Source organism: Orcinus orca, chromosome 9 (assembly GCF_937001465.1).
Source record: "Orcinus orca chromosome 9, mOrcOrc1.1, whole genome shotgun sequence".
NCBI lineage: Eukaryota > Metazoa > Chordata > Mammalia > Artiodactyla > Delphinidae > Orcinus > Orcinus orca.
In genome coordinates, this window is record NC_064567.1 from 72,288,175 (window position 1) to 72,315,119 (window position 26,945).

The following is a 26,945-nucleotide window of genomic DNA, read 5'->3' on the forward strand; positions in this document are numbered from 1 at the left end:
CCCTCATGGCCCTCAGAAGAAACCAACCCTGCCAAAGCTTTGATCTTGGACTTCTAGCCTCCAGAACTGGGAGAAAATAAATTTTTGTTGTTTAAGTCACCCATTTTATGGTACTTTGTTATGGCGGCACTAGCAAACTAATAAAATTTTCTGGTGGATAAATACAGAAATACTAAGTGATCAAAATGAACTCTCATTAAATACAGATTTAGAACCTTGCTCAAGGCAAGAACCCAGGGCGTATGGATTAATTACTTGTATGGGTTTGTAGCTCTCACATCAGTACTTGGACTGTTATCCCTAGGCACACAGTAAACTTCTCAGCAATCCAAATGGAAATAAATAGAAAGGTTCTCTTAAGAGTATGGATTTTTTTCTTCCAACCTATCAGTGAAACCTCTTGAAAATAGCTTTAGGAATGTAACATCAAGCGCTGTCTCATCTTCTCATGGATAACCTTGATCAATCATCTTTTATTTCACCACAACCCACAGCATTCCACTCCACCTGAAAAACAATAGTATGATAGTCTTTCCTGAAGAGCATTTCTCCACTCAGAGTAAATCATAAGTATAACTGAACACATATTAAACACATATTATACAGGAACTATGTATTAAGAAAGAAAATGTTTATAGGTTCTTAAAAATGGACAGAATGAATTGTATAATATGAGCTTTATCTTAATAAATTTGTTCTGTATATAGAACAAGCAAATAAATACACCACCTTTGTCAGTGTATCCCTTTTGTGTCATTTTGTCCTATTTTTCACCGATGTCTTAGAATCATCTAATTTACTTTGCTGTTCTACTTTCCCCTTGGGCAGCATTTAGAGGTTATTACTGATTCAAAAGTGGAGATAAAGGTCTCCAATGAAAAGTCAGATGGCTGACAAAGATAGAAATACCCCTGACCTTGGACTTCCTTTCATAATTTCATTCAGAGAATGTTCAAAGGATTGTGCTGTGATGTTTTTCACGAGCAGGTGATACCTGCCACTCAATCTTTACAATTTTCTCAATCAGGCACTCTGGGAACTCCTCCTCTATCCCTCTCTCCCAGTCAGCTTCTTTCTGGCAGCAGCTGAGGTGCATTGACTAGGTTACAGGTCCTGCTTGAGACCGAACAATTAGGAGCAATAGGAGATCTACCGCTGGACCTCCTGGGTCAGGTGAATTCACAGTCTTGATGGGGTTTTAGATGGCTCTGTCCTGTCATCAGCAATTTATAAATTGGTATGTAAAGGGTAGATTGCCGGTGAGGTTTCACTTACTTAGCGTTTGATTTAGTGCAGAAGTTTACAGAAGCAGGCCCACTGCCCAGTCTCGTGAGAAGGACTCAGATGACTAGATTCTTGAATTACACTTGAGGGAAAAAGTTTTCCTGGTATAGGAAAAATAGTTCTGAGGTTATCTCACATCACATTTTTAATGGAAAATTGTTGTTGACGTCCCCAACACCAACCTCCTCCCAATTCCAGGAACAGATCTCAATTTCACCTGGTGACCAGTGACTCCCAAACCCAGTGGTTTGAATGAGGGGGGAGGTTGTCAAGGAAGGAGCTTGTGACCCAGGTCTGACCAGTCAAAGGATTGCTGGTTACAGCCCTTAGTGACTGGCTGAGGGAGAAGCACAAAACCTAAACTGGTCTAATCAGAGGCACTCTTCTTCTGGGGTTATAGGGAAATACTCAGTATTGCCCTACCTATCAATCAAAGTTTACTCAGAAAAGCAGGACCATCAGCAATGATATACAATAAGGATTTATTGCAGTGATTTGACCTGACACATATGTGAGAGCTGGTCAAAGTCTTGGCCTGGCGCTTTCTTCTGTCTCTGGTGTGGAGCCAGAAGTCATAGGTCAGGCTGAGGGAAAGAAAAGATGAACACCTGACTGAGGAAGAGCAGGGACAACTAGAATCTGCCTTTGTCAGTTACTCGCACCCTTGTTGGTCCCTCCCTGTCTCCAAGCCCGCAACCTTGCTGCTGTGGATAACCCTCAGGACAGGTGGTGCTCTGGCTGCAGATGCCCACCAACAAGCTGAGTCAGAAGCTGCTATGGAGCCTAACCTACATCCACCTTCCAAGAGTCACAGCGGCTATTGCTCCACAGTGACCTTCCAAATCTTCCACAGATTTCTCTTGTAGCTAACCCTACCCAGACATATTCAGTGAAGAGAATTCTGGGAAACATAGTTTAGTTTAGCCAAGTCGACACATTACAAAGCCACCACAGCCTGAAACTGGAACATGGAGAAATATGAGGTGGGAGCTGCTGCAGCCATCTTGCCCCAGAGAGAGCCCAGAGCTGCTGGGCTGCTTTGTGGAGCCCAAGGATTAAACTAATATAATCAAAGTCAGAGAAGAGTGAAAAACAAATGAGCAACTTGATCACACCCTTCAAGCCCTGAATCCTGGAATGCCTGAAACTACCCCTGGAGTTTTCAGTTGTGAGAGACAATAAATTCTTTGTGCTTAAGCCAGTTTGAAATAGGTTTTCTGACACTAGCTCCCGAAAGACTGCTAAATTACAATCTTAACGTAGGGCTGCTGTGTTTGCTCTTGCTGAAGTTTCTTAAGAGTTTTAAGGAACAGTCTTTAGCAGCATTAAATCCATCCTGGAGGAAACCAAGCAACAGTTAATTTGTATCTTATTATTAATCAGATAAGGAGAATCAATGAAAGATATTTTACGTTTTTAAAAAGACCAGCAATAAGAGAGAAAGTTTCCATTGTTCCTTTCATTAGACCACAATCAAATTTTTTCCTATCTCTCCTTCACACTTTCCTTGCTTTCCACCATGATGTAAGGAGACTGAGTGAGCGCTGAGTACATATTTTCTGGAGTAAAAGAGTATATTTTCCTCTTATAATGGATTTTTCTACTATACTAAGAAAGAGTGTGGTAGATAATTCTATTATGCCATTTAACATAATAAGTGTAAGGTCAACATTATACCAAACTTGTCAACCCCAAATTCTGCTTAAATGACTGACTTTGGTAGAACCAGTTTAAGTAAAATGAGTAATATCATCATGGCTAAGTTTGATTTTCAACTACTAATCATATTTATATAAATACGTTAAATGTCTCAGCACATTCCAAGGGTTTAAGTGTCAACTTATATATTAGGAATTTAAATTTAAAATCTGCTTCCAAGCCCAAAAGGAGAGTCTCAAATGTATCTAAGAAGGAAAAAATAAGTCATAGATCCTCCTAGTCACCCAAAGAAGAACAATTAAAAAGAAAATTTTGGCAGAGGATGAGATATGATACATTAATGTCAAAGTGAGGCTGCTCAGCTCATCACCCCTGTCAGAGTCACCATCCCTTTAAATGTGGAATTCCTCATTGGAAAGAGAACATCTCTCTACCTTATTAACAAGTGCCTGTGATCACTCTGTAATTCTACAAAGAAGGTGAGGCATAGAGAGAGTTGTACTGACCACATTAGAAACATTTTTTGTTTCCAATGGGGAAAAATTAATTTAACAAGACATAAGTGATGGGCCAGTAAAAACAAGGCTTTCTCCAAAAATATTTTATAGAAACAGTGCATATATTTTGCAAAATCATCTTAACACACATTAAATGTCTCAAATTATTAACCTATTTTTATTCAAATGTGTTTACATTTTAAACGAGATGTAGAGATGTTAATTATTTTAATTAGTTTTATAATAAAAATTATTCTTCAAGTGTTTAGGAAGTCATTATGAAAATGTTCACTTTATATATATAAATGGAGCCATTATATAATCTGATTTGCAGGGGTTTTTTTGTTTTACAATTTAAAAACTATTTTTTTGATGGAATGACATAAAAATTTGTTACCTAGAAGTAAGGTTTTCTGGTTTAGCAAAGATTCCTTTATTCTTATAGAGATGAAGGAAATTAATGCTGTGGTACTCAAGTATAGTCCCTGGACCAGCAGCATCTATATTACCTGAGAACTTATCAGAAATGCAAATTCTCAGGCACCACCCTAGACCTGCTGAATCAGAATTCTGGGGTGGAGCCCAGAAGTCTGTGTTCCAACAAGCCCTCTAGATGATTCTGCTGCTGCTAAAGTTGAAGAACCTCTGTAGTAGAGGTTGCTTGGTCTAAGGCCTTTGCAATGAGACTGGAGCATGTTTGACAATGTGCTTTGGGTAGCTCCTAGTAAAACCATTGCTGACCTTCTAACTCAGTCCTCATACTCATATTTGAGTTTGTTTTCAATAGCTGGTGGTTTTCAACTATTCAAAATTGTGCATATTGCATAACCAGTTTCAGTAGGCTACATGAGTAATAAATGAGATACTATCTGTAAAGTGATTAGTGTGCTTATGTGTGCATGCTATGCCTCACACAGAGGGGACCTTATTTTAATGTAAGTAATTGATATTCAAACTATTAGTCTTAGTTCACATTCTTTTCCCTCACAGCAAAATAAATATACAAACCCCACAAAATATCCTACTCATTATACATTCATAGACATTTAAGCCTAAGAGGAATTTCAAGATTACCCAGTTCAAGCCCCTCGTTTTACAGATGAAAAAACTGAAGCCCAGGGAGGCTGAATGACAGGTCAAAAGTCTCTTAGGAAGTAATGGGCAAAGATTAGAAGCCACAGCTTCAACTCCTGGACTAGTATCTTACAGAAGAAGCCATTCAGGTTGTACTCACTACTACAACAGCAGTGCTTACTCTGGAATTTTCTCCTTTGCCCTTACTAATTATTATCCAGTACTAATCTCTCCTTCTGCACTCCCTCATGTATAAACTATTATTCAGAATTGCAAAGCTATTAGATTTAAAGCTTTCTGGCCTACATAAGCCTAGATATACATAAAAACAAAAGGTAAAATATGCATGCAAAAGCCACAAATTTCCATAACATTTAGTGAAATAATAAAATATTGTAGTGTATACATAGTCACTTTTTATTTTGTATTGTGGACTAGTAAATAAGCATGCAAGAAACCAACTTTCAACAATTATGTTATTTTGAAGAATGTCTTTGGGTTGACCCCACCTCTTTAGAACTTTGGAACTCACTAAATTATACAGCAGCACATGAAGGAAACTTCATACAGAAGAGGGGGGAAGAAGTATGCACATATAAAAAGAAAAGAAATCTATTTTAATTAGAAAAGGCTTCAGAGACATACTTTTTATTATTCTCCTTTTCCTTTATAGTGCCTTAAATATTCCTTGGACATTAAAAAATTATGGAAAATATAATTTACAGTAGCACAGTATGAAAATTCATTCTGAAACTTCTAATTATGTATAGCATCGTATGATTTTGAATGTATTTTCTTTATTGTATTTCCTCTTTCTTTCTTTTTTTGTTTATTTATTTTTGGCTGGGTGCACGTGGGCTTTCTCTAGTTGCAGCGACCGGGGGCTACTCTTTGTTGCAGTGCGTGGGCTTCTCATTGTGGTGGCTTCTCTTGTTGCAGAGCATGGGCTCTAGCCACGCAGACTTCATTAGTTGTGGCTCACGGGCTCTAGAGCGCAGGCTTAGTAGTTGTGGCGCACGGGCTTAGTTGCTCCGCGGCATGTGGGATCTTCCCGGACCAGGGCTCGAACTCATGTCCCCTGCCATGGCAGGGGGATTCTCAGCCACTGCACCACCAGGGAAGCCCCTGTATTTTCACATAACATATTCAAAGCTATTTAGTAGCAGCAAAATTTCTTAGACCAACACCATCCATTAATGTAATGCATTCTGTTCCTTCCAGAGACCTGGACATCCCCAAGTTCAAAACTTAATAAGGTATTTTCTACATTACAGGACATGAAAGTGTGCTGTATTCGTGACTGGCATGAACAGTTAATGACTCACTATTGCTTGCATCTCATTAATTGGCTTTCATATTAAGGCTTTAACAGAAGGAAGCGGAGGCTCTGTGGCTTACATAGAAAAATTACTACACTGCAAGCTGAGCACTGAACAAAAATCTCATCCTAATGCATCATTAGGGGAAGAGCCTGAAGAACTGAAAGAACCATCTATGCTTTTTCCAGTTTCGAAATGTTTAAAGAAGTTTTATATTAATGGCTTTTGATGCTTTTAATGATGTCAAGGACGGGATTTAAGTGCCTTATTAATTCCCTTGATTTGCCACCAAATCTTAAAAGGCAATTCGTGATTACTGAGCTAATCTTTTCTGATTATGAAAATCCATTAGAGGAAGGAAAATATAAAATTCAGAAAAGTGGAAATGATTTATAAAAATGTTAGAATATATTTAAAAGAACAGAATGTTTGGACATGGGTTTAAAATTCCTCTGAAAGGATTTGTTACAAGATTATAAAATATCTTTGTGTATATTAATATTTAAACTGTTGTTTCATCCTTAAATTACACAGATCATGCTGTTCATTTTATAAACTCTTCTTAAACTTCCCAACCACAATCACAACAGATGATGCGATAAACCTGAAGTGATTTATAAAATCTTACTGCCCTAATCAGCTAGCAAAATCTCTGTCATCTCAGATCTCAGAGCCTGGAAAAACCCAGTTATTAATTCTTGATTATCCTTTCCCGAAATTCTCTGGTTTGCTGATGTGCTAATAAGATTCCAAGAATGTTCTAAAAAAAGAAAAATCACTACTAAAAATGATTGTGTTCTGAAGTTACAAATTGTCTTTTTTCTTCTCTCTGAATTCATTTTCAACTAAAATAAATTCTGTCCTTGAATGTGTGTACATAACTCCTTGGGCAGGCTATATTCTCTTATCATCAAATATAAATATTAAAAGCCTTAAAGATCTTAAACCCTAATTCAAATTACCTTTGCCAGCATACCAAATACCCCAGGGTGGGTGTATTAAAAGCTCTAAAAAGATTCTGCTTTTACTTTTTAGCCAAATGGACATGTTTTATTCAGGATCCCTAAATAAAATCCTTATTCAGCTCATCCACATTACCTTTGAGGATATGTCTTTCCTTCCTTCACTCCTTCACCCTTTCCAGCCCTTCATCCTGGCTCCCTGCATCTCCTGGGCTCTCCTCCTGCCTGAGGGCTTCAGTGCATTGAGGAACTGCCTCTTCCAACCTCCCCAGACCAGAAGCAGTGTCTAATCTTCCTTCAGGCTCATCCTTTCTTTACCAGGGAAAACTTATCTGATCTCCCTGATCTATATGATGTCCCCCAATATCTATATCTCTTAGCTTCCCAGCCTTTCCATTTCAGCAGGTATTGCAGATGCCATTTTAGATTTAACTGTGTATTTTTTTTATTATTGTCTCTATCACTTCAGCAGAATTGAAGTCAACGATCATGCTGTTTTTTCCCCATTATTAACCTCAAACATCTATGTGTCTGCCACAGAGTAGGTACACACACTCCATCTGACAACTGAATGCCAATAAATGAATGACTGTCTAAAACACATAAACACTGGCACGCGGCAGAGGATTGAACATAGGAGTAAGCACAGACCATCTCTTTATCAACTCTCCAACAGTTAGCATTTATACTGGCCCAAATTTCTATATCATCTTTGTCTTCCAGAAGCTTTAGAAAACACTCTGGTGCACACAAACACACACACACACACGTGTTTACATGAACACATGAGCATGCACACACACAGTTATCAGTGGTTATAGTGGTTAAGACTACTGCACTCAGCAGTGATAAATCAGGTTTTTAAAAATAACTCTTGTTTTTAAAAATCTTTGAGAGTTAAAGAACTACTCTGCACTATGATCCTGAAGAAAAAGTCCAAAACTCAGGCAGGATTAGCTAGGTCTCAAGATGCTGGAGGAAGGTGGTGAAAACTCCAGCTAGTGGGTACAGACAACAGATTTCTGATAAATCATATGTTCCTTCTGGCAGTCTTTCAAGAGATGGTACAAAAGAGCAGTGAGCTCCAATGAAAATGAAAGCATTACCATTTCCCTATAAGTTTTAATATGCATTTTGATTTTTTTAAACTATATTCCTATGTTCTATGTCTTCTTAAAAATCCAGAACCAAGTTCTGCAAACAGAAAATCTCCTTCACACTGGCTGTAGAGCCCTGAGCATCCTCTCCAGTCCTTAGTTTCTTCACATGAAAAACGGGAATAATGCTGGCAAACACCACTGAGAAATAAAAGCGATCAGGCATAGAAAGCCTGTAGCCCTGTCCCTGGCCACAGAGTATTGTTTGCTTCTCCTCTCTCCCTACCTGTCTGCTGGCAAAATTCCAGTGTTCACATTGAGAGTCTCTAGATTATCTGGGTATCTGTGTGATGTAACTATGTTAGCTGTCATTTGTTTTAACTAAAAGAAATTAAAAGTAACTTTGAAAGGGAGAGAGGGCTTTTCTTTCCCTTCTCAGCAACAAAGCAGCTTAATGTTTGCATTTGAAACATATATAAAAATGCATATTTGATTATAAAACACATCCTTGGATTTTGTGTTAGGCTGTGCTTTCACCAGGAAAAAATACTTTTTCAAACATGAAAAAAAGTAATACTTTTCTGAGTTTCTTTCTCTTTCACACACACACACACACACACACACACAACCACACATACACACCCCTTTATTTTCCTTTCTCCCCCTACTCCCTCCTCCAAAACATACTCTTCAATTCTATACTTCCTCAGAAGTGGAGAATGTAGTTGCTCTCAAAACCTCTAAAGAACTTACTAGTATTAAAGCTCCAGTTAAGTCTCGCCTTTGTTTGGTCACAGGGTTTTTTATTCTGTCCAAAGCTGATTGAAGGTCTTGTAACACATCTCTGTAACTATTTCCGTAGTGAGCACTCCAAGTATAGAGAAAATCACAGGCAGGTTTCCACATCATCTATAAAGAAAAAAAACATTAAACTGGAGTAGTTTGGAAATAAATCAGAGAGGAAAATAGATGCTTTAAAAAAAGGTTTAAAAGCCTCTTAAAACTTAAGAAGAAAATGGAATACCAATTACATATAACTTATTTAATGTCACAGAAAACATGTTTTAATAACTATCACTCCTCTGTTACATTCCTATTTCTAAACCTCAAGATTTAAAAAATAATGACCACAAGTAGGGCTTTTTTTTTCCTTGATTCATGATCTAAACATTGTTCATTGTCTTCATAGGAATACAAAATTCCTTGTGCAATTTTTTTATTGTAACAGATGTTATTGAGATAAACTTTTTGCTCTCTGACAGACTTTTAAGGTTAAAATAATAACTCTTTTATTGTTATGTGTCTGTGGAGATCTTTACCATACCACATATAACAAGAAGGAAGTATACAGTATATCTAATGATTTAAGTCATTTTATTTGACCAAGTCTATAAACGAGGAAAAATGTAGCTTCACGATCAAGTCAAAAGGAAAGCAAAAATATAATTCTCTAATTAAAAAATAATTTAATGATACATTTTAATGACCAAAAGAAAGATAGATATTCAATACTTATTACGCTTTCCCTAAGCACCTACCCATACCAATGACCTCATTGTTTCCATAGAAATAAATGTACGCCAAAGAGGAACCTCACATACAAGGGTGTATGTAATGGTAACCAAGGCAACCAGGCTTAGCGAGAATAGAGACAAAGGCCGACCAAATAAGACAAATTGTGGAATACACACACACACAGACACACACCCAGGTTAAAATACATTTTCTCTAGGAAAACAACGAAACGATCTCTGCACTTGTAACTGGAATATTTGGAATATAAACTTTGTTACTTGCTACTTATTTGGGTTCACTAAACTAATTCATTTGTGATTTTATCACTTTCAAAGTGCAGGAACACAGATTGTTAGCTACATATTATACAGAGTTGCCCTCTTAAAACAGAGACTCAATTAACAGTAATATCACATGATAAAGGGCCTTGGGATATAATCCTTCACCTTCCACTGATACCCCCATATACCCTACAATTGAAGTTAAAAGAATAAAAGACCTAAATAAGGAGTTCTGTTATGTTTCAATTCAATCTATATGAAAGGCTATGCATCAGGCTCAAAGGATAATTTGATGTTATTTATCCAATTAGCATTCCTGGGAAGCCATGAACACCCATATTTTCACCTCTCTAGACAAAGCTCGAGTCTTCAAGGTATTGAATGGAAGATAATTATCAAAGTTAATCCCTATTTATGTAGTCATAATGCAGCAACAGAAGTCATCCCATATTTCTGTATATAAGCTTTATCCTCACCAAGCTGATTTATAAAGAACTGTGAATGAGGTGTTCTCTCATCTATTTTTCTGAATATTCACACTGAAACCAAACCTCCCAAAGAGTAAGTCCCACTAATACTCTGCAATGGAAGATGAGGTGAGGCATATTAATAGAGCCTTTTTGGCAGATTCAGTCTTGCCTATCACTGCTAAGATGCAAAAAAGCACTAAATGAGTAGATTATTCTGTAGTGGGAATAATCCCGTGACCCACTGTAAAAGCTTTGAGACCTGTATTCTATGTTGCATTCATTTAAAATTCCCTGATGCTCAACTAGCTGTTACATTATTTTTCAACTTGTTATATATTGTTTAAAATAAGTGTTTATAGCTAAAGGCTTCTAAGACTTTATTCTAAGCCCCTTAGTGACTGAGTCTGATAAAAAGATGTATTTGAAGATATTTTATGATAAACAGCAACTGAGAGCATTTCAGTACCAAGGTAATGGCACAGTTTCACTGAAAACAGATGTCTCTTAAGAATTGCAGATGGGTAATTTACAGGTTGTGCACTACAGTGCAGATTCAAAGTACACATCTTCACTAACTTTCCTGGGTAGAAAAGCTCTGCATCACATATCTTGCTGCAGCACAGTGCATTGCTATGTATAGAAAAGGCCTGAGGCAAACTCAATGACGAAGGAGCCCCTTGCTGCTGTCAGAAGCAGGAAATACACCAAGGTGATATGGGAATTAGAAACTACAGATGCAGAAGTCCAATGATACACTTACCAACTTACTTAGGCAGAGGGCCACATAATCTCCTCAAGTCTGGCAATTTGTACTGATAGCAGAACAGTATGGTCAGCTCTTGCAATTCAGAGAAATGTGGAAAGATGGCTGAGTCCTGGACCCTAATTAGGACCTCTGAAAGTGTAAAAAGACTTTCCAGGAGTCCTCTGAATTAGTCAGAAATACAAGGAGGCATATTGCTCTACACTCATTGGAGATCCCCTGGAGTCTAAACCATAAGCTACCTAGAAATAGGTACAGTGGCTTTGGGCTAAAAATACTATGGCAATGGTAAACTGCATGATTTGTACTAAAATACGAGCACATTTTGCATCCCATTTTTGCTCCTCTTTGTAGCAAATTAAGCCTGAATATTCCTTCAGTGCAAAATTTGTTCTGCTATATATAACATCATTGGTGGCTCTCAATACAGATGACAGAGAAACACCACTGTAGTACACATACAGTGAAAATATTTGAAATACATTGTTGTTCATTAATTAATTATTTCACTTATTAAATCAAAATTACTGAGTTACTGCTATAAGGAATTTTGTTACAAAAAGGAATAAAATGTTGATATATAGCAGGGCTCTTGTTTTTAGAAGCTTTAAAGCATAGAAGGGAGATACATACTTGCACAAACACTGGCCCAATGTATGAATAGACAGGGTTTTATACTAAATAATGATTAAGAAAAACTCAAAAATTACTTGCACATTCTAATTCAGTGTAAGAAAAAAAAGGATAGTTCCATCAACCGAGAAGCACTATGGTGTAACAGAAAGAAAGATGAGTTTTGATTTCAGAATCCTGGGTTCACATCTGATTTCCATTGGGTATTGGATGGGTCAGTTAGAGTAAATTTATTAACTTATCTGAGCTTTGAATTTTTTAATCTATAAAATATGGATAATAATCTCCATGTCTGTGTCCAAAGTACCTCATGAAGTGCTGGCATATTGTTTGCATTTAATGCTTTTCAGTAGGATATGGTGGAAAGTGGGTACTTTTTGGGTGAGGGAAAGATAAGCAGTCGGATTTTAGCCTTACTGAGTTTGAAGTAAAAAGGGGCTATCTCTTATTTCCAATAAGAAATTGGAATAGAGAGATGATCTCTAGGGAGTAGGCAAGAGTTTAGTGTCACTTGTGCTACACTGATGGTGAAAAGCATGAGAGTAGAGGAAAATGCCACGGAGGAAAAAAAAGGGATGAAAAATTTAACCTTTAATTAAGTCTACAGTTAGGGACCACAACTAAGAAAGAGAAGCAATAAAAGGATGGAGAGAAGCTAGTGTCAGAGTAATAGAAAATGAAGCAGATTGCTTCATGTTGCAAAAGTTAAGGGCTGATAGTATCCCCCAAAGGACATTCAGTGGTTTGCTGGAGCTGGCTCACACCAGCCTATTGTTCATATAGCCTCCCAATTCCATGTTCAGTGACATCACATTGTAAGATTAAAATCACCCATGTTGGGAGTTTTTACACCAAGGAAATGGGCAAAAGCTTTAAGTTAGGGCTTTTCTTCCCTTGAAGAACTTGTAAAACATCTACCAGCATGGCACTCACTCAGGACATCTCTTTTCTGTTACGTCTTCTGCTACCTCGAACATCAAGTGATGTGGAAACATGAAAGAAAACTGAGAAAATTCAGGATTTTGGCAATTGAAAGGACTTTGGTAACCTTGGAGGAGGCAGTTTCAAGAGAGTGGTGGAAGGCAGACTGCAGGTATGAGCAGGTGCCAAGGAACTGGAAGCCACAGAACAAATGGGTCATGTCTGGAATTTGGAAGTTAAAGGAAGAGAGACAAAGCTAGAAGTAGAAGCAGTGGAAAATGAAAAGTATGTTTAAAAGGAAAAAGGTCTGTATAAAGTAATATTAATTGAAAGGAGCGTTTGGTTTGAATCCTAACTTAGCCAGATGGAGAATTTAGGGTTGTTGAGGACTAGAGAGGTAGCAAATGCAACATACTCAAGGAGAAAAGTTAACTTTCTTTAGACAGAAAAGACATAAACACAGACAAACATTAAAATAATTATGGGGCTTCCCTGGTGGTGCAGTGGTTGAGAGTCTGCCTGCCGATGCAGGGGACACGGGTTCGTGCCCCGGTCCGGGAAGATCCCACATGCCGCGGAGCGGCTGGGCCCGTGAGCCATGGCCGCTGAGCCTGCGCGTCCGGAGCCTGTGCTCCGCAACGGGAGAGGCCACAGCAGTGAGAGGCCCGCGTACCGCAAAAAAAAAAAAAAAAAAAAAAAATTATGGAGTTGGGGCATGTAACTAAGGGGGCAAGTATCAAGAAAAATAGAGAAGGAATGGGTTCAAAAGCATATGTTGTAGTTATGTACTTGATACACTGATGAAAAATATTAAGAACTACGTTTTCCCTCAATAAGAAAGTCTCTGCCAGGCAGAGTAAATACAACTTTTTCTATACTGAGATTGCCTTAACAAAGCCTGAAAGAAGTCCAGCTTTCATCAATGCAAAAGTCTAATCAGTTGTTTGTCATCCTTTGCGGTATAGATATATGACATTTGGACTCAAGTTCTTAAATACTTACATTTTTCTTCAGCATTTTTTAATTTTCTAAGATCATTCTATTTTCGTACTCAGCAAGTGAACATATGTTATCACAGGCAAAGACACAAAAGGTAACTTCCATACATTAATTAACTACAGACTTTATGAAATTATGTCCAAATATACATACACATTAAGGCCACAAGGATTCTAAACTTTGTAATAAATTAAACAGAAAATGAAATCATTTTCTCTGGAAAAGTTTGAATGAATAAAATGAGTAGAATAAACAATTTTCGTTCCGGAATGATCTAAGTTAAGTCATCTAAAACTGGAAATGAGTTGTGGACTGCCAAGATCTCTTCCAGGTTTACATTATCTTATACCTATTCAGTGGTCTAAAAATAGTTCTTCCTCTCTTGCTCAGTGTTATGATTTAATGGAAGATACGCAGAAACGCTGCACTAATGCTTTGACTAATCAGAAGGAAAGCATGCTCTTCAGGGTTTGTTTTTCTTGAATTATTCCTGATCACAAAACAACTTCCATCAGGCTTCTCATCTTTATCACAAATATCTGACACACAAGCATCATTCTTGCCCCTTTACTCTTAGCTTTTTGATGTTAACTTCATGGTGTTTATGGATTCATCTCTGAATAAGAAGCACGAGGCTAATAAAAGCAGAGTGTTATTAATTTCTCATCTATGTGCTTTGATCTCTTTATATAAAGGGCAGCAGCATCAGTAGGCATTTAATCTACCAAAGCTGAGCAGTTTCTAAGCTCCCAGAATTTGTATAGTAGGAATATGTCTTTGGTTTATCTTCCAGATACTAGAAGACAAATAAGAAGGTAAAGGAGCAATGAAAAAGTAATAAGTGGGATGCCAAAAGAAATGAAATGGAATAGAGATTAAAAAAAAAAAAAAGTTTTCTAAATTTAGAGTGCTTGTTTCCAAAAGCCAATCAGACTCACTAGATAACGAAATGCAACATGAACAAAAGCAATTCAAATTTGAGCAAAGCACTCTATGTCTTTTTTTAGCTCATAAAATATGAATAGTATAAAGAATGCAAGTGGTTTTAACTACCTTTGGATAATTACATTTTGCCACATTAAAGGATTAATAATCCACCTACTTTCCTCATAAAATGATTGGAGCAACATTTCATTTTAAGTACAATTATCTGAAGAAGTATCAAGGGAAATTTGTCTCATTAATGATTATTATATGCATTTTATCTTCAGTGCATCATTTACAATATCGAGGTGGGCCTTCCATCACCTTTAATTGGTAACTACATAAATATTATTGAAATGAGGTTGCCGTTATCTTTAGAAAAGAAGGGAGACTAACATATCTGGGGTCCCTATTTCCTTAGAAAGGAGACGGTACTGGACTTGGTTAAAACTTGACCTAAGATTTTCTTGGAAAAGTCTCTTTGGGCACAGCCAGCTGTGTTTGCTCTAGAAATAACCACTTGAAACTTCAGGGGTTAAGCATGAGCCACAGGAAGACAGAGGACATATTCCTTACTACTGCATCAAAATAGTCTAACATCTTAGGAGAACCTGCTGGCTAAGCTATTCCAACCAATTCTTAATTAGGAAGAGACTACAGGTCACCTGGTTATAAATCCGAGGCCATCTCACTATTGTATTGCAATAAATTTATTTCAGTAGTAAACAGTTTTAATAAATGCTAATTTAAGTCTTATAATTAGCTGGGCTTTGGTTTTCTGAAATTTCCTATTGTTTGTGATCCCTAACAATAAATCTTAATAAAGAAAAATCTAAAATCGAATTCAAATATTAGTGTCTCTAAATACATTTTTAAATACCTTTGTAATATTTAACCTAATATGATTATTACTTCTATTTGATTTTCAGTGTGGTAATCAGATATATAATGCAGAATTAAACCAAAGATCATAGGAATACAATGTGTTACCCCAATGTATTACACTGTGATATCCTTTTTTCTTTATTCCATCGTCTCAAAAAATGGAGTATGTTTTCGGAATTAAAGATTATAGCACAAAGCATTATAGTACTGTACAAAATAAACAATGATAATCTAAATATTATGTCACTGTGCCAAATCTCTAATACAAACAATGAAGATTTGAGAAATTATTCTATACATTTTACCAATGGTAGATGAATTTCCATATAATACTCTCCCCTTTTTAAAGAAATTATAAATATACTTCTTACTGTAAAAGAACAGCAAATCATAAATTTAAGTACTAAGGCTAGAACTGAGCCGGGCCCAGATACAGAACCAGACAATGCCACATCCCTGTAAGCAGAATCCAGGCATTGCAGTGTGAGTCGGAAAATCAGAAAACCATAAGACTTGAAGGACATTCCTTTTACCTTTTGCAAGAGATATTTTCCAAGGAAAATTAAATGTTGTTAAGCCAGTAAGAAAAAGCTGGTCAGCCAGGATTTTTTTTTCTCATTTTTTCCATGCATTACTATTCTGCCAGTTTCTCAGAAGAGAAGGCTCAAAATCACTGCTGACTTTCCCCTTACCTACATTCTTTCTATAGTTACTCTCCACCATATTACTAAAAAATTAGTATACTTTATTCCCTTTTCCAAAATCACTCAGTGTCACACAGTTGTCAAATTTACCTCTTCCTCTTAGACAAAATAAATAATAGTAATATAACATATATTTAGCTATTACAATGTGCAAAGCATTTTCCCAAATATTTCACATATATTATCTCACTTAATCCTCCAAACATCTGATGAATACGACAGTATTATTACTATCATTTTACAAAAAATGATTTTACAAAAAAAATGATTTTTTTACAGAAAAAAAAAAGATTCCTAAAAAAGTCAAATGACTTGTCCAAGGTCTTAGGGCTAATAGATGGTAGAGCTGAAACAGAAATCCAGACAAGGAATCTTAACCTCTGCTCTGGCAGTCATTCAAGACTCTCCAAAATATATATATCTAACCGTGTCTCCCCATAATTAATAAGATGCACTCTCTCCTCAAGCACACATATTCTCCTCAGTGGTCTCTAGAAGTCATTGTATCCAGAAGCACTGAACTCCCCTTCTAGTCCTCTCCAATTATTCAAATGTTACCCATCCTTCAGGACTAGGATGTGCCCTCTGACAGCTCCTGCCTCTTTGATCTTCTTTCGTTTAGTTAACTCTGAAAGAATTTATCATCAGCAGAGCAAGAGAATAACTGTGTGTAAAACAAACCTGGATTTAAATCCTAGTTCTGTCACTTAACAGCCATGTAATTCTGGATAGCTTACACAAATGCATTCACTCTCAGTTTGCATATCTGTAAAAAGAGGATGGTTCTAGGGCTTCCCTGGTGGCGCAGTGGCTGGGAGTCCTCCTGCCGATGCAGGGGACACGGGTTCGTGCCCCGGTCCGGGAAGATCCCACGTGCTGCGGAGCGGCTGGGCCCGTGAGCCATGGCCGCTGAGCCTGCGCGTCCGGAGCCTGTGCTCCGCAACGGGAGAGGCCACAACAGGGAGAGGCCCGCGTACTGAAAAAAAAAAAAAAAAAAAAAAAGAGGATGGTTCTAATGTCTTCCTTACAAACTCTGTTAAAGTATATGAGATATTACAAAGAAAATGATCATAATGATTAGATGACACACAGTAAATATGCAATAAATTGCAACAACTATTATCATTCTCATTATTAGTTATATTTACTTATTTCAGCATCTAATCATATACTTGTTTAAAATATAAAAATTCAAATATTAACAGTTTATCCCAATTCCCATGCCAAATGAAACTTGGCTTTAGAGAAAAAAATTCATATTTTTCATTCTGTTTGTGTTTGTTGTAGCTCCCAGGGATGCTGAGAACTGATAATGCGGAGAACTGATAATCCCAGAAAACATATTAATTGTACGGATTAATTTAATACTGAAAGCAAGGATACAGAGGCAAGATTCTAAAAAAGTAGGAAGAACTCCATATAGAATTTTTATTCACCTATAAAAGTACTAATAAAATTAGCTGTTTGAGGATTACCTACTTTCCCATTTTTAATCTAGACTGAGAATAAAGTGCTCTGAACACTACAGCTGTCAGTTAGAGAATGAGGAGGGTAAAGATTGTAGCTAGAAGATAGAACAGAGAATTAGATCCTCACTGATTAAGTACAGATGGCAAGAAGACATAAATATATCTTGCTGGTTACAGCTGTCTATAGGTGAGTGGTTTCTGAGATGAAAACATTACAATTAGGAATGTTCACTTCATTGGGCTTTCATAGGGAGGATGGCCCATTCTGATAAGTCAAATAAGAAATCAGCCTCAACAGGTTTATTGGAGCCCAGTGGGCACTGGTAGTAGGTAATTTAAAAGGGGAAGCGAACCCTTAGTGTCCTTAGTGAATAAATGTCCATATTGAATAAGAGGGAAAGAGCATAACCTTTATTGTTAGGCAGGGAACCAAGGTGAGAGAGTTGCTAGGGAAGTTATTATCATATATGGTAATAATCTCCAGAAGGTTAAATAAAGAGTACCTAATTTAGACCTGTGAATATCTTGGTCCTGAAATCCCCAGCATTTCCACTTGTAAAATACAACTGTTTTTAAAATGCGCTATTTTTCTAGCATTTTATTGATACCTATTTTTTTAAATTAAAGCTCAGAAAAATTCCAATGAATTTTTACTAACTTTCACAGGAAAACCTTGGCAAGAGTTAAACGTCTTTGTATAAGTATAAATAGGTTTTTTTCCCAAAAGAAATACTCTGAAAAACATGTTTTGTTTATAATCATATTCCAAGTTTTATAATTTTGCTTTCACGTAGGAATTACAATGTCATTAGAAAATTTCTTAAAATTTTCTTAAAATTTTACTTAGGGAGACGGTTAATTTAAAAGTGTTGTTCTCAGAAGTCTCCAGAGAGAGACTTTTTTCATCTTAGAAAAGAATAAGGGAAAGCGGCGTGGGGGGTGGTGGGGCGTGGGGGGTGGTGGTGTGATGAATTGGGTGATTGGGATTGACATGTATACACTGATGTGTATTAAAATTGATGACTAATAAGGACCTGCTGTATAAAAAATTAAATTAAATTAAATTAAAAAATTTAAAAAAAGAAAAGAATAAGAAGTGGTCAGAAGTACTGAAGAAAAATCTGACACACTATTAATAATCCATTCTTTAATTGGCTGAGGCTTGATGAAGATGTTGAGGCAAATTTTGATAGTATCCTATCATAGCTTGAAAAAAGAAAAAGTGAAATTAGTTGCTTAAACTCTCCATCCTAACCGTAACTCCCAGCTCTGCCACTCAGCCACTATATTGGATTTGGACTGGATGGTCAGAGTGTAATGGTTAAAGTGCAAGGACCCCAAAGTCAAGGTTTGTGCTCCAAAACTCGTTCCATGACTTCCTAGCTATGCATGTTTGAGCAAGTTACTTAGCCTCCCTACAGCTTAGATAACATTAGTATCTGCCCCACAAGTTTTTGTTGAAAGGATTAAATAAGTTAATTTTTGAAATGTTACTGGAATAGTGGCTGGCACAGAGTAAGTGCCACATAACTATTAGATAAAATAAAAATAGAACAAAGGAAAAAGGGAGAAGTTGAAAAGCAAGGAAAATGAGTGAAAAGAACATGATTGTAGACATTGGCACACATAGGAGGAAATTCTCTAAATTTGTGCCCACTGAGGAAGTGAGATAAAGGAAATAAAAGCAGCATGGGAACCACAAGAACTTGTTATCTCCCTGCCCCAATTTCAATTCCCTCCCTCTGTACACCCTACCCAGAACTAATATAAGTATGTTTTGAAATCAACTGCTTAACTTGTAAATTGATCATATTTAAGAATCATCTCCTTCCTAGGAGAAAAATATTGTACAACTATATTTTTTTCAGAGAGATGGAAATCAGCATATATTTACCCTTACTTTACATGGCCTAAAAGGTAAAGATTCTCATAGATTATTTGGAATAGCTTCAGGCCAATATGCCGTGAATTATTTTCTAAACATTTAACAATATGCATCAAAGTGATGATTGTTAGTGTTAATCCCAATAGATTGAACAATAGCCCCTAGAAAGACACATAGGGGCTTTCCTTTCTGCTTCTGAGTGTTTATCAGCCTCAGGCGTAGACTTAGTCATTTGTGATTTGGGCTGTGCAAAAGTAAATAAAGGAAAAGTAGCCTGTTTGTTGGCCTCCATGAAGATTCTGGGGAGGACAAACTGTAAACAACCACAATCAGAGAGAAGTTGGATACTTAACAAAAAACTCTTTGATAAATAGCACTCTGATAAACAACTCTAAATAAAACCTTTTTAAAAACAGAGCTTATTAAGAAAAAAATAAGTCCTGATTTCAATGAGACAACGTTTTTTAAAAGATTTTTTTTTAGAGCCATTTTAGGTTCACAGCAAAATTGAGAGGAAGGTATAGAGATTTCCTGTTTATGCCCTGCCCCCCCCACATGCACAGCCTCCCCATTATCAACATCCTTCACCATAGTGGTATATTTGGTACAACTGATGAATCTACATTAATATATCATAATCACTCAAAGTCCATAGTTTACTGTAGGGTTGACTCCCAGTGTTGTACATTCTATGGGTTTGAACAAATATAAAATGTTATGTATCCATCATTATGGTATCATACTGAGTACTTTCACTGCCCTAAAAATCCTCTGTGCTCTGCTTATTTATCCTTCCCTCTCAACCCCTGACAACCGCTGATCTTTTCACTGTCTCCATAGTTTTGACTTTTCCAGAATGTCATATATTTGGACTCGTACAGTATATAGCCTTTTCAGATTGGGTTCTTTTGCTTAGTAATGTGCTCTTAAGGTTCCTCCATGTCTTTTCATGGCTTCATAGCTCATTTCTTTTTAGTGTTGAATAATATTCCATTATCACACAATATTCCATTGTACCACAGTTTATTTATCCATTCACCTACTGAAGGACCTCTTGGTTTCTTCCACGTTTAGTAATTACGAATGAAGTTGCTATAAACATTCATGTGCAGGTTTTTGTGTGGACAAAAGTTTTTAATTCCTTTGGATAAATACTAAGGAGCATGACTGATGGATCACATACCAAGAGTATGTTTCATTTGCCAGAAACAGCCAAGGTGCTCCAAAGTGATTGTATATTCCCACCAGCAATGAGTGAGGGTTCCTGCTACTCCATATCCTCAACAGTATTTGGTGTGGTCAGTGTTCTGAATTTTGGCCACTCTAATAGGTATGTAGTGGTATCTCAATTACACAATTTTTTAGTCAGTTAACTAAAATATCAGAGTAGCATATCATGTACAGTACTGTTCCTTTTTTATTTCCTAAAGATTTCTCATTTTTGGCTCATTCAGTAAAAACTGATCTGTAGGTTGTAATGCCCTTCTTAGTATATAGAGATAAATGTAACCTATGCAAAGGAAATATGGCTTCAGCCTTTGGCTAGTCGTGGCTAAAGAATCTTGTTTAGAGAGTCAGGTTTCAGGAAACCAGAAGCCAGCCTGCTGAGACATCCACTGTAGCTGCTAGAATTCAACTAACTTGATTTGACTCTTGACCCTTCAAGGAAAAGCTTGTCTTGTCCTGCACACCCAGCTGACATAGTTACTTCAAAGTAAGAAAATTTTCTCAAGAAATTAATACCCAGTTCTATGCTCATAAAGGAAGTAGCGAATACAGCTTTTGCCTCCTGTCAAGTCATCATCTAACTAGAGAGATAATCTTTCCTTAACTGAAATATCTTGAAAATGTTTACACTCGTGTAAGAGAAAGATACAGAACATTTTATATGTGCTCATCACTGGAATATTTTTATTTAAGTCAATAAAAACTGATTCACATTTCTTTATGGTATTAAATAGAGAAAATATTTATCTAACTTACACCTAATAGTATACCTTTGTTTTAATATTAATAAAAATTTGCATTTTAAATATTTACTTTGTTCTACATGCTGTCATTCTGTATTTGATGTCTATAGTTATTGTATGCAAAACTGTAAAGGAGATAATGCTCGTAGATATCTCTAGCTATCATTACCAATGAACCCCACACCATCTACTCTCTTAATGCTTTTTGTCACCAAACATTATTTACCACCAATGACTAAGTCTGTTCCTGAGGCTGATAAATATTAATTACTATGTCCTTTTTCCTTGTCATGACTGGGTCCCAACTCTTCCCTTCAAAGTTTATCTGTTCTCTGCCTCAAGTTATTATAGCCCTACATACTAACTGCCTATTTAATTTGGTCAATTTATTTGATAAAAGGCCATGGAGATATGCAATCCAATAGGAGAAACATCAGTATATTTTAAAGGTTCTTAATACCTTTAAAGAGTGATGTGTGTATATTTCAGATAATATCAGTGGTTATAGGGGCAGTGACTTCAGTTAGTGGATCCTCCAGAACACTCAATCAATCCACGTATGCAGGGCACTCTTGATTGCATTTGATTTACCTGGTCTGCAGTTTTTCACTATTTAGACAAATAGAAATCTTACCTCTACAGCAACATCTCCAGCTTTTCCTTGGTGAGGAATTTCATATGCCTCCATTTGTCGCTTTGTGAGTCGTACTAACTTTTCAGCTAGTTTCCTCCAGCCTTTTCCAAGCTTGACAGCTGAAGTCAGACTAGCAGCCTCTCGGACGAGATGTGCTACTAACCCCTGGCAATCAGTCTTCAGCAGAGCCTGCAGCAACAATTGCATGTCATAATTAAAAGCAACTAATTTGAGCTTTTTTCTATAAATTAAATTTGTCATTACATATTCTGGAAACTGGCATCCTTTTTCTCACCACACATATATTTGAATTTTCTAAAATTCAAAGAGCTGATTTACCTTTTAAGCAAATCCAACAAGCAAAGTACAGAGACCACAACTAGACCAGAATTAGGGGAGATTTAGGACTAACTCATTAACTAATTATAGGGGCTTGTGTAAACCACTGAACTAATATATTTCTTAATATCCTTAATTACAAAAGGAAGAAGTTGAATTAGCCACTTCCAAAGATACCCTGAGGTTCTAGCAGTCAATAATTTATCAACCCAGGGATGATTATTTACTATATGAACAGTAATTACTTTCCTTACCAGAGGACTGGCTACAGGATTTCTATAGAGGGAGCACACAGTTGCTGGTACATTATTCTATTTTTTTAATCAAAATGTGATTTAAAACTTCCCAGAATCATGTGTATTGCATAAAAAATGAAACACTCCGACAACCTTGAACAAAGCTATTGATATTTATGACTTAAAAAAAATTTACTCTCTCCATTCACCACCAGTGTAGTTTTGTTAAATTTAAATCTCAAGGTATCAAATATAAAACACTGAGGTTTCAACAATGCACACTGGAAAACCTTCAGACTCTTTCTTCCTTAATTAAGCATCTGAGGTTTGTCAGTCACCATACATGTTTTAAAACAAGTCTATGACTTTCTCTTTTGCCTTGAATATATTTTTAAAATACGAGATTAGATTTATCTATCTCTCTTCTGTTCAGATAAAGATGTTTGGTAGCCCTTCATCATTTAATGGCACTGAAAAGCTTTATCATTATGAAACAATAAGTAAAAATGAATTACCAAGTAAGTACACTTACTATGCAAATGAAGTTTCAAGGGGTAGCCTCTATACAATATGCTTCATTGTCTTCTGGTCAGATAGCCAGGCCTTAGCTCTTTCCATTCAGAAATTCTGAAGCCTCCACTGAGGCAAAATATAAAATTTTAGGAACTACTCCCTTGAATGAGCTCTCCACCAGCACTGTCTAGTTAGTCACCAAAGCTACTCAGTTATCACACACCAACACAGAGCAGGTGTAACCAGGCTTAAACTTTCAGATCATTTGGCCAATATAACCTTCTTTGCCACTAAGAGAAACAAGAAAGCAATTTTCAATTCAGACTTTCATGGCTCCATGCTGAACACGAGCTATGAGAGGTAATGAGCTATTGTAAAATGCATGTGCAGCTTCAACCAGGTAGATCAGCCAATGACTGTAAATGGCCTGGGTTAAGTGAGAATGCAGCACACCATCATAAAACCACCTATTTAACAATCAGATATTGGACTTTAAAAATTCACCCCTCACAGTATCACTGTAGAAACATAAAAATAACAGAAGGAGAGGGATTGTTTTATATATATAGTTCTTTATTATATAAATTATTGTTAACATCACAGAATAAATTTCTCTCCAAAAATTTCTCTCCTCCTTTTGCACTTTGGTTAAAACTTTGCTCCTCTACATGAACCTGCCTCATCTATGTGAAGATCTACATCTCTTACACAGCACCAGCTTTGCACAGTTATAGTGATATTTACTACACACCAACATACGTACTCAAACAAATATTTTTACACACACGCATGCATTGTTAATACCTTTGTTTCAGGAAGACATAGTGGTTTTACGTGTGGCTTTGGAACCAAAAAGGTTTCAAATCCCATCTCTGATACTAACCAACTGTCAGAACTTGGGCAAGTTGCCCAACCGCCCAAGACTCAGTTTCCTCTATTTGAAGATGAAGATACTAACTAGACTTACCCTGTAGAGTGGTTAAAATGACTAAATGAGAGAGCATGTATAGAATGTTGGGGACAGTGCCAAACACACAGAGAACCCTAGAGAAGCGGTATATATCATTATTATTATTTATACAGTCACATTTTAGCCATTTTTAGAAATAATGCTCTTGATTTTTTTTTTTTTTACTTTTATAAAATACTGAATTTCTACATTTAAGGCAAAATAGTTCTTCATCTTTTTTATAGATCTCTGCTGAGCCTTACACTGGGGTGAATGCTATGTTAAAAAAAAAAGAATCCTAAGAGTCCTATTAAAACATGAAGATTAAGAAGGGAATTAGCAATATCATTTTTGGATTGTGATGCATTGCATACAAAGGATGAATATTAAATTGCTAAAGTTAAAGACATTGGTGATATGTCTAAAAAACACTAAAAAGTGAACCTATACCAATGGCCAAGTTAACTAGCTTTGTTTCAGTTTGTTCTTATTTACTTTCATGTAATTGGAGCTTCTCTGATATTTTAAGAGCTATCTAAATATTTGAAAAAGGAAAAGAAGGGATCTCTTAACTGTTATGTTCTAGCACAAACAAAATCTTTAATCTTCCATTAAAGAATGATCCTTGGGGGCCTAGTTTCTGGGAAAATCACAATTGAATGTCCAATCTAAGAAACCAGTTATATGATCTTGTAGGCAAAGCTCTATATTTGCTGTAAAGTGACTTCAATTTACTTGAGACTGCTGAGAATTTTTTAACTACTCTCATATGTTTACTTATAAATATTGCCAATAAAGTTCTCTATGGTAAATAAATTACTGTGATCAAGCAATACTCACCACAGTAAGTTCATAGAGAAACTTCCTGGTATTTCTATCTGCATGAAAATCTTCCTTTAACTTCTTTACAACATAAGAAACTTTTTCTGATTCTTTGTCTGCTTGTATTCGATCAAAATCTTCCAGTGCCAGATGTGAGTAACCTAGGACATCAGCTAAAACTTTCCACTCATAAACTTTTTCTGACACCAAGGTCAATACAACTGAGTAGATGTAAGTCAGTTTTTTAAGAGGCAGGGTAATTTGTTCAAGAAGATTCCCGGTTTTGAAGACATTATCTGACATAGACATTACTTGTTCCTTTGCAATCACCTTGACATTTTTGCAATGTAAAAGTCCAATCCTACCTCTCAGGACTCCCACATACCATTCTTTCACTTTGGACCATCCAATGGCTTTTACTTTACCTTCTCCAAGAAGAGCTACTGTGTCCCCTTTGAAATATTCAAGTAAGTAGTCAATCTTGCTTTGTCTTAGCACTGTCTTCAGGGTTACCCCATAGTTGGCAAAGTTCAAATTTTTGTTTTGAAATGTAGGATATTTAACACGCACTGTTGGTAATAAAGGAGCAGACTTGATTTCCTTCTCCTTCTGCAAATCACCTGGCAGATTTGAGAGGCTTTTTAGGTTTGGGGCTGGATCAGGTGCAGTAATAAAGAACTGTGTAACTGGCCTACCATTGGGAGGCTCCACTTGAACACGGAAAACAAACAAGTGCATTTCTCTGGAGTCAACTAAGGAGAATAAAAATTGTTGATGAACTACTTGACCTGATTGCAACTGCTTTTGTTTAATTTCTTTCCCTTTTCCTTCTACCTTTACTTCAAAATCAGGATCACATGAAAAGACAGAAATACTTAAATCTTGTGGCTTTTCAAGTAAGAAGGAATGCTTCCCCCAGAGCTGAAACACAACTGGAGATGTGCTGTTTCCCACCCTTCTTTTTTTTTTTTTTTTTTTTTTGCGGCTCAGCGGCCATGGCTCACGCACGGACCCAGCCGCTCCGCAGCATGTGGGATCTTCCCGGACCAGGGCACGAACCCGTGTCCCCTGCATCGGCAGGCGGACTCTCAACCACTGCGCCACCAGGGAAGCACCTCACCCTTCTTAATATCAGAGATTGTAAGCCTTCCTGGCATATAACCATGTCCACAAACTGTGAAAATAGCAGTGAAACTGGGATGGATACATTTATGCCCATAAGTTCCAACTGAGGTGGTTTTGTGGATATAATTCCAAATGGTGGCAGCTGGTGACTGAGTACCTTTAGTTTGTGCAGCAACCACTAGATACATTGCCTGACTCAAGTCTACTAGCTTGACTTGGATGGTGTCTTTATAAATGTAGCAATTGTTTAATACTTTAAAAGGGCCTTCTTTACCCAGGCTGTGAAAACACACCACTTCTGTCATGACTTGGCTGAAAGGATCCTCTTTCACTTCAGCTCCAATTTTCATCTCTAGCAAAATGGCTTCCATTGTGTTAAGGTTACCTAACATGATTTCCAACAGTGGGCTTACAGTGCATGAAAGATCATGGTTTAGCATCTGTGGAGGATCTAGAAAAGCCCTTCAAGATACCTGTTGGTATTCTCCCACAGCTACATGGCCTTGGGGCACATGAACAGTGATATCTGATTCAGGTAATTGTACTGACCCTCCCTGGTAGTTTAATTTGCAAACTATTGTGGTCTCTGCAACTTGTGTTTGGGCCCATCCAGGACTCTGATTAATTGTATTCAAATCTAGGCAGGAGCAGGCCAGGTGATGTTGGCTTAACCAAGCCATTTTATAAGCCTCTCGATCATTTTGAAGCCATTCTAAGTCTTGTTCTAAGATCTGGTCAGAGTTATGTATATTCTGATGGGCATGTGCTGTGTCATCTAAAATGTCCAAAAGTTCTGAAACAATTAGATCTTTCAGATTTCCTTGAGGAAGACTGCCTAAGCAACTGATGCACGTCAAGTTCATCACCAGAAGAACCAAAAGAATTTCCAGTTTCTACTTCTCTAAAAAAAAGAAAAGGATCTTCCTTCAAGATGGAAATATTATATCTTTTCTGGTTATTTCTTAGCTGAATTATGTCATCCAAAAATGGGTCAGATGCGGACAGTTCACTCCAGA

The 26,945-nt window shown here is 36.7% G+C and overlaps 1 protein-coding gene and 1 long non-coding RNA gene across 2 annotated transcripts in view; one reads left to right on the forward strand and one right to left on the reverse strand.

The window, feature by feature from the left end:
- Positions 1 to 26,945, forward strand: part of LOC125965339 (uncharacterized) — a 702,471-nt gene that overhangs the window by 399,973 nt on the left and 275,553 nt on the right. The window lies entirely within an intron of this gene.
- MACC1 (MET transcriptional regulator MACC1) overlaps positions 1,785 to 26,945 on the reverse strand; it is a 34,030-nt gene continuing 8,869 nt past the window's right edge. The window contains 6 exon segments of the mRNA XM_049714588.1: positions 1,785 to 1,868; positions 6,932 to 8,801; positions 21,946 to 22,134; positions 24,823 to 25,759; positions 25,909 to 26,730; positions 26,732 to 26,945. Coding sequence (XP_049570545.1) covers positions 8,589 to 8,801; positions 21,946 to 22,134; positions 24,823 to 25,759; positions 25,909 to 26,730; positions 26,732 to 26,945 — 2,375 coding nt within the window. The 3' untranslated portion in view covers positions 1,785 to 1,868; positions 6,932 to 8,588.